The sequence below is a fragment of the Pelodiscus sinensis genome, chromosome 1 (genome assembly GCF_052426305.1).
Source record: "Pelodiscus sinensis isolate ZL-2025 chromosome 1, ASM5242630v1, whole genome shotgun sequence".
Taxonomy (NCBI): Eukaryota; Metazoa; Chordata; order Testudines; family Trionychidae; genus Pelodiscus; species Pelodiscus sinensis.
Window position 1 is genome coordinate 201,614,849 of NC_143052.1, and position 12,299 is coordinate 201,627,147.

General features: G+C 48.6%; 1 protein-coding gene across 2 annotated transcripts in view; it reads left to right on the top strand.

The window, feature by feature from the left end:
- The window catches only part of SRPX (sushi repeat containing protein X-linked), a 74,276-nt gene that overhangs the window by 44,651 nt on the left and 17,326 nt on the right, over positions 1–12,299 (top strand). For both annotated transcript variants that reach the window (XM_006133935.5, XM_006133936.5), the window contains 2 exons: positions 2,809–3,000; positions 5,568–5,744. In XM_006133935.5, coding sequence (XP_006133997.3) covers positions 2,809–3,000; positions 5,568–5,744 — 369 coding nt within the window. The remainder of the gene's footprint in view (positions 1–2,808; positions 3,001–5,567; positions 5,745–12,299) is intronic.

Consider the following 12,299-nt stretch of genomic DNA (forward strand, 5'->3'; position numbering starts at 1 on the left):
TGCTTAAGGAACAGAGAAGCAATGGGCAGATGCTGAGGAAATCTAAGTGAGAGGATGGATACTTCAAACTCCAGAGCATCCCAGAAGCATCACAATCAGCTCTTATTAAAACCTCTAAAAAGGGACAGTTAGCATCAGGCTAGGCTGAGGAATATTCCCACTGCCTACACCATCTTCGTTGGTTGCTTGGGCCTTCTTCCCCAAGCTTGGTGACTTCCTGATGGGATCTCTCTACCTCCATTCCCTACATTGAATTTGGGCAAGGTATTCTTTACTTCCTGAATGACTGTATAGAGTTGCTGGTGGATGAATGCCACATTTCAAGAGCAGGTAAAAGCCTGATGGCATATTGTAAAGATGTGCTGAACCAAAACTCAGATTCAAACTCTTCCGATTTTGGAACCATTTAAGATCAGGATATGAACTTAGCAGCTCAGATCCATTTCCATATGTGCGTGCGTGTACATACACTTGTGCTAGAAATAACACAAGATGGAGTGTACATTCATCAGTTAGCATAAGCACATCTTGAAACATGTAAGATATTGGCTGACATTCAAGCCCAGTGCCTAAGTGTATACATTGTGCTTGGAAACTTTGTGTTAACATTGACTTAGAATTGATGGAGCTAGTTCTTAACTCTCTAAGGCAGGGGAGGGCAATAATTTTTTTTTCCCCACTTCAAAAATTTTTGAGATAGCCCTGGGCCACCCCAGAAGGAATGGGGCCTAACTGGAAAGGGGGGGGGCTACCCATGATTGGTCTGGGGTGAGGGAGCCCCTTCACCACCATCCCTTCCCGCTAGGCACCCATGCTGTAGAGGAGGCTTGGCATGCTTCCTCACCCCCAAGCCAATCAGGGCCTGAGGGCGGTGGAACATGGGAAGCCTTCTCCTGCCCTGCGAGGAGCACATGACACTTTGAAGTGCCACGGGCTCTTTGCAGGGCCAGGGCAGGGCAAAGGAAGTTTTACACAGCTCCCCCACCCCCGGGCCCTGATTGGTCTGGGGGCGGGGGAGCGCATAAAGCCTCTGCTCTCCTCTCCACCCCACGCCCTGCGAGCAGTGCACGGCGCTTCAAAGTGCCACGTGCTTGTGGCAGGGCGGGAGGAGGCTTCGCATGCTCCCCAGGTCCTAATTGGTCTCGAGGTGGGGGAGCAGCAGGGCCTCTGCAGACCGGATCCACCTGCTTGGCGGGCCGGATCGGGCCCGCGGAGGCCATTTTGCCCTGCTCTAAGGCCTGGTCTATACTAGACCAGGAAGGTCAGATAAAGGTATTCAAAATGCGTAGCTAGAGTCAGCTTACCTTAAACTGAGCCTTGGCAGCGTCCACATGGCGGGAGGCCAGCGGGAGAAAAGGCTTCTGTCAGCTTCTCTTACCTCTTGCAAAAGGAGGAGTACCGGACACCCGCAGAGGCTCCCCACAGCATTTGATTTATGGGTCTCTACTAGACCTGCTAAATGGAACCTTAGAAGATTTGACCTCTACAGCATCGATCTTGCGATAAATATAGATGTGCCTTAAGAGCTTTTGTTTTGGTTTGTGAGACCTAGGGATGTAAGGGAGCAGTCAACTAATAAGAGGGGGCAGAGCTGCAGCGTCTCAGAGCCGGCGCAAGTCAGGACTTTTCAGTCCTGCCTCATGCCTTCTCCGGGAACTAACTCTGTGGTGTCTCTTCAGTTTAAATGTAGTAGGCTGCTGTGCATCCAGCTCCTACTATATTTAAACTACAGAGCCACAGTGGGCTTAGCGAGCCCCCTCCCCCCATTGACTAATGGAGTAGTTGATGGAAATTCCATCGACTACTCGATTAGCTGATTAACTGCAATTTAACATCCCTAATCAGACCTGGAGAGACAGATCTACAGATTTAGTAAGAAAGACATTATGCCCATTTGCATTTAGGTTTTCTTCACAATCAGGCTGGGAAAATTAGGATATTTTAAATGCAATTTGAAATATCGTGGAATTGATGGGGCCATCTGAGACGTGCTATTGTGGCCTGCTGGTAAGTTTTGGCTCAATTTGGCATCTGAGAGGGAAACTGGAAATTCATTCAGAGCAAGTGAAATACATATATATATATATATATACACACACACACACACACACCCCCGGAGTCTCTGTTCTTCTTGTGTCCAGTCAACCAAACTTGACTTCTCTCTAATATGATGTATATAACAATGCCCTTCATAAATGTGAGGGAGCTTTAACCTTCATGGAGTTCACCAATGGCAATGTCTGTTTCTTTGGTGCCCTGACATGCATGTATTTGCTGGTTCTGAAGGAAGTTTCGAATAAAAGGGTATTAAGATGAGAGTGAGGAAAATAAAATTATGCCACAGATAAAGATAAAGCTTCATTGGGGATGAACTTGCATTTCGATTGTCAGCTTTTGTCACCAAAGGGAAGATAAATGCATCCTCTGTGGGGTATTAAAATATATATATATATATATATATATATATATATATATATATATATATATATAGATAAACACCGAACTGTCCACATGGTGGCACACTTATTCCACCAGCATGACATATAGACACCCAATTCAATAGAAACCGCCATTAATTTGTAGCAGGCATGACAGTTTACCTTTAGAGGCCTGATGCTGTAATATCTTTAGCATCTTTCTGGATCAGGCCAGTAAGTTACATCTCTTGGCGTGCTTTTTTTACATTTTCTTTTTTTGATAAACTCTCTCTACACCATCAAACAAAATGACTGTGAAATTGTGACTTAAGCCAATTGGTCTTTGTAAAATGTGTGTGTTCTGTGTTTGTTTTTCCATTCTTTTTGCCAGACACGCCTTGGTGTTCTCCCATTAAGGTGAAACATGGTAATGCAAACTGTAGAACACCTCAAGGAGAATATTACAAAAATGTCTTGGGGACAAGATGTGATATTCGTTGTCAGAAAGGCTATGAACTGCATGGTCCTCAGCAGCTTATTTGCCAGTCGAACAAGCGTTGGTCTGGGAAAGTTTTGTGTAAACGTGAGTAGATCATACTTGTCTGTGCATATGTATCACTGTGTGATAAACTCATCTGTGTATTATTGCTAATGTCGATGAGTAGCTTTTATGTTTGTCAGTGCTGGGATGGGGAGAAACTTAACTGACAGGAGTTGGTCTTAGAATTAATTCTATTTAATCTTTGGACTCTCAACCCCATTTTGAGTTTACAAATAATTATGTATATGTGAAGCCATAGCTAACTTAGCTGCATCCGTTTCAGACATTATTTACCTAGCACCTGTGATGAACATAGTGCTTTATAAGTCAGCTGTGCCAAATAGCTGAATGCTGAGGAGTTGACAGACTAAAATCATGGCAGGTGGACATAGAGGAGGAGTACAAGTCCAGAGTGGAGAGCGAAATTAAAAGCAGGAGTGCTTCATGGAATAGATGGATTTTAAATCTGTAGAAATATTTTTCTGAATCTGATGAGTTATCAGAATTCCCTTTATAAACATATTACAATACTGTGCATTCTAGACACACTGTTAATTGTATAGTAATAGAGATGTAGTCCTGCATAGTCCTGTCTTTTGTTAATTGTATGTCATTTTGTAACGTTTGAATGCCACCAGGATGAATGGGCCTAAGATGACTAGATAGCAAGTGTAAAAAATTAGAATGGGGTGAGGGATAATTGGTGCCTATATAAGATGAAGTCCCGAATATCAGGACTGTCCCTTTAAAATCAGGGCATCTAGTCACCTTATGAGAGCCCACTGTTAGTTGGTGAGTGAAAAAATTTTGACCCAAGAAGGGAATGGGAACCTGGCATTTCCTTAAATTAATTTAATTTAACTGAGCTAATTTAGCCGTGTAACAGTAAAATTTGAAGTGTGTTTGAGGAGGGTAAATCATATTAACAGTTTCACTAACTCTGACTGAAAAATTCCTAACTATGTTTTGTTCACATACAGTACAGGCAGTCCCCGACTTACGCGGATCAGACTAATTTCGGATCTGCACCTACGAACGGGACTTTTCTCGCCCCGGAGCTCACGGGCGGCGGGTCGCCACCCGTGTCCTCCGGGGTGAGAAAAGCTTCTCCCGGTCTCCCTGGTTTGCTGGGGGGGGTCCAGCAAAGCCGCTGGACCCCACCAGCAGACCAGGGACACCAGAGCAAAGCCGCGGCCTGGGCGGCTTTGGTCGTTTGCCCAGGAGCAAAGCCGCCCAGGCGGCAGGACCCCCGCCACCTGGGCGGCTTTGCTCCTGTCCCCCTGGTCTGCTGGGGGGTCCAGCAAAGCCGCTGGACGCCCCCAGCAGACCAGGGACACCAGAGTAAAGCCGCCACCTGGGCGGCTTTGCTCGTTTGCCCGGGAGCAAAGCCGCCCAGGCGGCGGCTTTGCTCTGGTGTCCCTGGTCTGCTGGGGGCGTCCAGCGGCTTTGCTGGACCCCCCAGCAGACCAGGGGGACAGGAGCAAAGCCGCCCAGGTGGCGGGGGTCCTGCCGCCTGGGCGGCTTTGCTCCTGGGCAAACGACCAAAGCCGCCCAGGCCGCGGCTTTGCTCTGGTGTCCCTGGTCTGCTGGTGGGGTCCAGCGGCTTTGCTGGACCCCCCCAGCAGACCAGGGGGACAGGAGCAAAGCCGCGGAGCACGCCCGCAGCGGGACAGCCCAGGCGCACTTGGGCTGTCCCGCTGCGGGCGTGCTCCGAGGCTTTGCTCCCCGTCTCTCTGGTCTGACCAGCAGACCAGGGAGATGGGGAGCAAAGCCTCGGAGCACGCCAGCAGTGGGACAGCCGTGGCGCGCGTGGACTGTCCCGCTGCCCGCGTGCTCTGTGGCTTTGCTCCGTGTCTCCCAGGTCAGCAGACCAGGGAGACGGAGCAAAGCCGTGGAGGACTTGGGCGGTCCCACCACCCCCGTCTCCCTGGTCTGCTGGGGGAGGGGTGCAGCTAGTGTGCCACCCTCCCAGCAGACCAGGCTTTTCTTGCCTACCCCTGGGGTAGAGCAGCTGGGGGCTGCCAGGTTGGTCCCGCAGCGCTGCTCCGGACCAACCCAGAAGCACCCCAGCTGCTCTGCCCCAGGCGTCCTGATTCAGCCGCTGCTGGTCAGTTTCAGCAGCAGCTGAATCAGGACGCCTGGGGCAGAGCAGCTGGGGTGCTGCTGGGTTGCTCCAGTAGCGCCGAGGAGCGGCGCTACTGGAGCAACCCAGCAGCACCCCAGCTGCTCTGCCCCAAGCGTCCCCAGGTCAGCTGCTGCTGAAACTGACCAGTGCTGACTACAGGAAGCCCGAGGCAGAGTTGCTCTGCCCCAGGCTTCCTGGAATCAGCTGCTGATCAGTTTCAGCAGCAGCTGACTTGGGGACGCCTGGGTTTCTTAAGTTGAATCTGTATGTAAGTCAGAACTGGCGTCCAGATTCAGCCACGGTTGAAACTGATCAGTTTCAGCAGCGGCTGATGCCAGTTCCGACTTATATACAGATTCAACTTAAGAACAAACCTACAATCTTATACGTAACCCGGGGACTGCCTGTATTGCACATCTGTTTCACCGCCATGCCTCTAGACTGGATAACAGAAGGTCCTGGATACATTTGTTTTCTTTTACAGAAATACGGTGTCCAACGCTGGCCATGCCAATTAATGGAGGGTTCAAGTGCATAGATGGTGCATACTTTAACTCCAGGTGTGAGTATTACTGTTCCCCAGGATACCAGCTAAAAGGAGAGCGGACAGTAACATGTATGGACAACAAAGTTTGGAGTGGCAGACCAGCCTCCTGTGTTGGTAAGTAAGATGAGATTTGCACCACCTATGGAGACTTTAAATCAGGACTGGTTCTCTTTCTAAAATAGCTCAGACCAAAATTAAAGGCTAGATGGAGAAATCACCGGAGCTCTTAATAGTTCCTTCTGTTTTTGCCTTCTCCAAAGCCTGTTGTAATTATTGGTGCTTCCTTAGCCACATCTTGTACACACAGCATTGTGTCACAGCCATTGCATCATAAGCCTAGAAAAGAATCAGAACTAACCAGTATGGTGGGACTTCTTCAGTTATTTTTGCATCATGGGGTCATGGGCTCCCAGTGAATTCTGAGGAAATGCGGATGGATTCCAGTGCAGTTAACGTTAACATGTTGCTTGCCAAGCTCACATCATTCTTCTTTGTACTAACAAGATGTCATCAGGAGATTCAGCTAAAGTGTCTTCAGCTGCTGCTCTTCTTGGGAAGCTCCTGATAAGAGGTTCTTTTTCCAGTCACCGGGATGTGCTGTTTATTAGCCACTTGAATTGGCCACCAACAATTTGATTTCATGGCTGGAGCAATATTTGTGTGTTGAATGATTTGTGTGTGCTCCTATGGGTTTCCTCAAGATGCCTGTGGCTCAGTCTAGATTAGTGGGTAAAACAACACTGGAGTCTCCCTGCTGTGGCTTTACATACATGAGGTTTGTTGGATTTTTCCTGTTACGTTCTGTCTTGCCACTGTATACGTGTTCCTGCCTGTCTCTAGATTAAGTTTGTGGTTTGTCTTGTGTTTTATATGCAAATTCAAGTCTGGTTCTTGTGGAGGGTTTGTTTTATGTGTGGTGGGGGAAGGGGAAAGTGTCATCTTTTCTACAACCTCACCAATTTGTACTGCTGACGTGGGCAACTTACTGCAAAAATGGCAGTGTAACACACGTATTGGAAATGTTCGTTAACAAATTCAGATGATCAATATTTATAACTTCACCACATGTGAGGATGTTCTATAGTAATTCTGTAAGACAGCGCCAAAGTCCTCAGTGCAGCATGTTGCTGTTTAGTACAGAGAGACACCCTTCCCTCTCACTTCCCTCCATGTTTTAGGTGCAACTAGTGGAACATGCAGGTTAGCAAAGTGAAGGTGCCGTGTCTGGCCTCTTCAAAAGAAACTCCAAGATTTCAGAGACACGTGACTGTATATGACCATGCAATACAATGCAGTTTGCGATTAAACTGCTTTCTCTGAGGCAGAGCAGGTGTTCTGCATGGCCTTTACTGTACTTTCTTAATACAGAAAAGAGGTTCCCAAGTTGTGGTCTGTGAAGAACTTGCTGGTGGCCTGCAGAGAACTGGCTGGTCCCAGGGTTCTGTCTCTCCTCCTTAAGTTGAGCTCAGAGAAATGGAACAAGTAGGAGGGAGGGAGGAAATGAAGATCAAAAGGAGACATTTTACTTGTTACTTCCTTTGTGAAAGCAATTCCTATAGATGCCCCAGGGGCATTAAGCAATCATGAATGAAACAGGAAGTGGGATCCACCCCGCTTTGAATGGGAAGAACGGTACCCGGGGAATCTCTTGCTACTTCATGCTATGCAAAAAATATTTAAAATCCTGATTTAATGCTGTTTTTGCAAAATGTCAGGTTTAGCTCCACCCTTCGTTACTGTAGCTCAAAACAACTGTAACTGAATCTTGGCAATCACAATCATTTAAAACTTTTGGGTACAGTACAGGTTGAACCTCCCAAATCCAGGACTCTCTGGTCTGGCAACATCTGTGGTCCAGCATGGATGTTGCTGGACCAAAGAGCCCCAGGAGCAGGAGCCAGCCAAGAGAACATGGGGTTTGCGGAGTCCCAGCTGGACATGGAGTGGCTAGGCAGGGGAACTCCAGTGTCCCTGGGTCAGGCAGCTGGAGCGGCCCTGACAGCTGGGCCGGTGACAGCCAGGGAACACCAGGAAACCCTGGTGGGGATTGGGATGGCCAGGCAGCCCTGACCGGGAAACCCCCAGCAGCAGCGGGGCTAGGCAGCATCAAGGAGCCTCCACCCCAGCTAGGGAACCCTGGATTCAATGGGGTCAAGCAGCCAGAGAGCCCCTAGCAGTGGGGCCAGCAGTGGTCGGGGAACCCTGGGAAACCTCGGTGGCAGCGGGGCTGGTGTTGGCTGGGCGAACCAAGGCTGGGAAACTCCAATGAACTGCTGGAGGTAGCGGGGCTGGCAGCAGCCAGGTGGGCCCTGGCTGTGGAGCCCCAGGTGCAGCTGGCAGGCAGCAGGGTGGAGAGCCTCGGCCAGGCCAGCTTTAACAGTGCAGCAGCAGGGCGGGGAGCCCCAGCCTCGAGAGGTGCAAGGAGAGATGCCATCAGTGGGGCAGCTAGCAGGGAACATTGACCTTCCCTGGTCTGGCAAATTGCTTGGTCTGTGACAGCTCAGATCCCAAGGGTGCCAGACCAGGGTGGTCCAACCTGTATTAAAATGCAGTTACATACAGAAATCATGATGTCAATTTCATATTATTCAGTGAGATTAGTTGAATTTATTAGCCCATGTACCCCTCTCTCTCTCTCTCTCTCTCTCTCTGTGTGTGTGTGTGTGTGTGTGTGTGTGTGTGTGTGTGTGTACATATATATATAAAAAATAAAATTTCCTGCAGGACAACAGTGACATCATCATGTCACTCTGCATCCCATCACCCCTCTGCCCTCAGCTGCCCTGCCTCTTCCCTCTCTTTGATGCTCTGGCCGGGCAGGAGCTGTACAGCCTCCCCCTCCCCAGTGCTCCCTGCAGGCAGATGCTGTGAGCCACACAGCCTCTGCCCCTTCCTGCTCCAGTGGGGTGGGAGCCGCGAGGTCTCCCTCCTCCCAGGGTGGGTGGGAGCTGCATGGCCTCCCCTCTCCCTGCATCTCCTGCACCCTCACACACACCCCTCCATCGAGACCATGTACCTCCAGCCTGCTCCTGCCTCCTCCTCTCTAGACAGACACCTACACATAGCCTGCTCCTTCACCCTCCTCTGTTCTTACACTCTCCTCTTCCTCCCCACGAGACACCCTGCCCCTAGCCCACTCCTGCACCCTCCCCTGGCCAGACACCTACCCCCCGAGAGGAAGGGGTTGGCAAGCGTAGTGAGCAGGGAGCACAGCCTCCTGGTTTATTTAAAAATATGAATTCAAAAATTTGAAAAGCAAAATAGGATTTAAATTGGGGTGAGAACTGGTGTACAGACTGCAAGGTATTCATTTATCCAAAGCCACACATGTTCAACCATAAAGGAAAGGAAAGGAAAAAGGTCAGGTTTGTTATTCCAGCTCAGTGCCCATGGTGTAACACTGCCATCATATTTGGAATAAAATAACCGACATTTAAAAGTAGCACTAGACACAGATTTGCTCTTAGCAAAATAAGACTTTTTAATTTCAGGCTCTGGTTATATTTTTCTGACCCTTTTAAACACACATGCTGATGTTTTTAAACCTAAAGTTAGGCCTCTAAATCTATATTAAGGTACTTAAATAGAAATGGTCTGATTTTTCAGAGATAGCAAGTATCCATAAGCTCCACTGAAATCAATGGTGTGTATTGTGGCACAGCCCCCAGAAAATCTGGCCTGGACTAGAAAGTTTAAATATAAACACCCATAAGGGGGGACATGATAGCGGTTTTCAAATACAGGCAGTCCCCGACTTACGCGGATCCGACTTACGTCGGATCCGCACTTACGAACAGAGCTTTCTCGCCCCGGAAGTCGGGGCGAGAAAGCCCCGTTCGTAAGCTGCTCCGGTGCCCCTGGTCTGCTGGAGACCGTCTCCAGCAGACCAGGGGCACCGGGCGGGTTCCCGCGCTTCTGAGGCTTTGCCAGAGCAAAGCCTCAGAAGCGCGGGAACCGCTGCTGCTGCCCCTTGAGACCCCAGGCACCCGGTCCCCAGCAGACCACAGGCACCCGGACTGAAGCCGCAGCCGCGGGGGGGGTCCCGCGCCTCTGAGGCTTTGCCAGAGCAAAGCCTCAGAGGCGCGGCTCCCTGCTGCCGCTGCGGCTCTGCTCCCCGTGTCCCTGGTCTGCTGCGGGGGGGGGGGGGGGGGGAGCGCAGCTAGTGTGCTCCCCCCCCCCCCAGCAGACCAGGCTTTTGTTTTGGACTCTGGGGCAGAGCAGCTGGGGCGCTGCCGATTGGTCCTGCAGCGCCTGTGGGCACTACTGGACCAACCCGGCAGCACCCCGACTGCTCTGCCCCAGGTCCTGATTCAGCCGCTGCTGGTCAGTTTCAGCAGCGGCTGAATCAGGACGCCTGGGGCAGAGCAGATGGGGTGCTGCTGGGTTGGTCCAGTAGCACCCCAGCTGCTCTGCCCCAGGCATCCCCAAGTCAGCTTCTGCTGAAACTGACCAGCGCTGACTACAGGAAGCCCCAGGCAGAGTTGCTCTGCCCCGGGCTTCCTGGAATCAGCTGCTGATCAGTTTCAGCAGCAGCTGACTTGAGGACGCCTGGGGTTCTTAAGTTGATTCTGTATGTAAGTCAGAACTGGCGGTCAGTTTCAGCAGTGTCTGAATCTGGACGCCAGTTCCGACTTACATACAGATTCAACTTAAGAACAAACCTACAGTCCCTATCTTGTACGTAACCCGGGGACTGCCTGTATCTAAAAGGGTGTCACAAGGAGGAAGGAGAAAATTTGTTCCTCTTGGTTTCTGAGGACAGGACAAGGAGTAATGGGCTTAAAGTGCAGCAAGGGAAGTTTAGATTGGACATTAGGAAAAAATTCCTAACTGTCAGGGTGGTCAAATATTGGAATAAATTGCCAAGGGAGGTGGTGGAATCTCCCTCTCTGGAGCTATTTAAGAACAGGTTAGATAGACATCTGTCAGGGATGGTGTAGATGGAGCTTGGTCCTGCCTTGAGGGCAGGGGGCTGGACTCGATGACCTCTTGAGGTCCCTTCCAGTCCTATGATTCTATGATTTGAAAATATTGACCTTCTACTCCTGGTCAGTTATGGTATTGATTTTTGTTCTTTTGCTAAAATTTTGATCTGGTCCCTTACTGTACTGCGTGGCTCAAGACCGCAAAGGTAGAACTGAGGACAGAATTTGATCCATTGCATATTCTGATGGTTCTTGATGATATAGCCGTTCATTTTGCACTAGAAAATAAACTTTAAAAACCCAATCTCTGTGCTGCTATGGCTTCCTCTCTTTATGGCCATCATCACAAGAGGTTGGGGTTGTTGGAATTTTTATGAGCAAAAAGGTTTTAGCTGAAAACAATATCTCAGTTATGAAACATCCATGACAAACTCTTGACTTCTTTGGAATGTTTTGGTATTTTACAAAATTGGTTTGAAATTTTTTATCAAAATGATTAAAAGTTATATTGGAATCATCAAAATAAATTACCAAAGTGCAGCACATTTTGGTAACAATTTTGAAAAGAATTTGGTTCAGCAAATAGTTAAAAATGTTCAGAAAGAATTATGAGAAACAAAATGTGTGTCATTTTCAGACCCTGAGAAAAGCGGGTGTCAGGGCTGTTCCCCACTCTGGCACTCCGAGTGCAGAAGGTGGGCCCTGCAAGAGTTCTTAAAAATACCTTACCTCGATAGGCTCTGCTCACAGAAACTCCCCAGAGTCAGATTTATTGCCCCTGGGAGATAGGCTGCCACCAGCAAGAGAATTAAATAAAACCCTGAAAACCAGGAAGAAACACTTGAAATTTTTCCAAAGGGGTACCCCAAACTCTTTTGCCATGAGAGAGCTTGAAAAAAAAAAAATACAGAAAACAAACTGTGTCTCTGATAGCTGACTTCTCAGGCTAGGCAGGCACACACACACTTCCAGTTACCTTCCAGGATATACGAACCAAAGCATTATATTAAAAAAGGTGATTTTATTAACAAAACAAAACAATATACTTGGTAAAATGTACTTGTTTGCTAAGTGTTACAGAGGAACTAAAAAAAGAACCGATCAAAACACAAAGAAACAGTCTCTTTGGGCTGTAGCTTAAATATGGTGAATGAGGGAGGAAAGCACATGGATTTCACACAGAGAGGTTTAACCAAACAGCAAAATAAAGAAAAAGTAACCTGATCACGACTAAATGTACATTTTCCTTGTAGTCACAATCTGTACTGATCCGTACTTCAAGGCCCAGTCCATTCCCATGCCCAATATTTTTTGTAGGCATGGTAATTCTGTCCGATTATTTCATCTTCCCTCCAGCTGCTAATGTAGAACTCGTGCAGAAAGATAGGCGGCAAGGTATATATTCACAATTTAAATTTCAGCACTGTATCCCATTGGGTCTCCTGGCTTCCTGCCAACAACCTTCGTTACCTGAGTTTAACCTTTTAGTCACCAAGTGCTGGCCAGTCCTCCTCCTGTCCATCACAGACAGTGCTGGACGGGCTGGCCTAAACTGGCTGTGATTTCTTCCTGGAAGTCTAGGATAAAAAATTGTTAATAATGCACATACACACATTACATTCACTACTGAATACACAAAGAACTAAACAAGATGTCCTGCATGCATGGAATACATGACTTAGATATAGGGAGAGATTTGACTGGCTTAGTCTGGGAAATTTTAACAGGAGAGTGCATCAGCCAC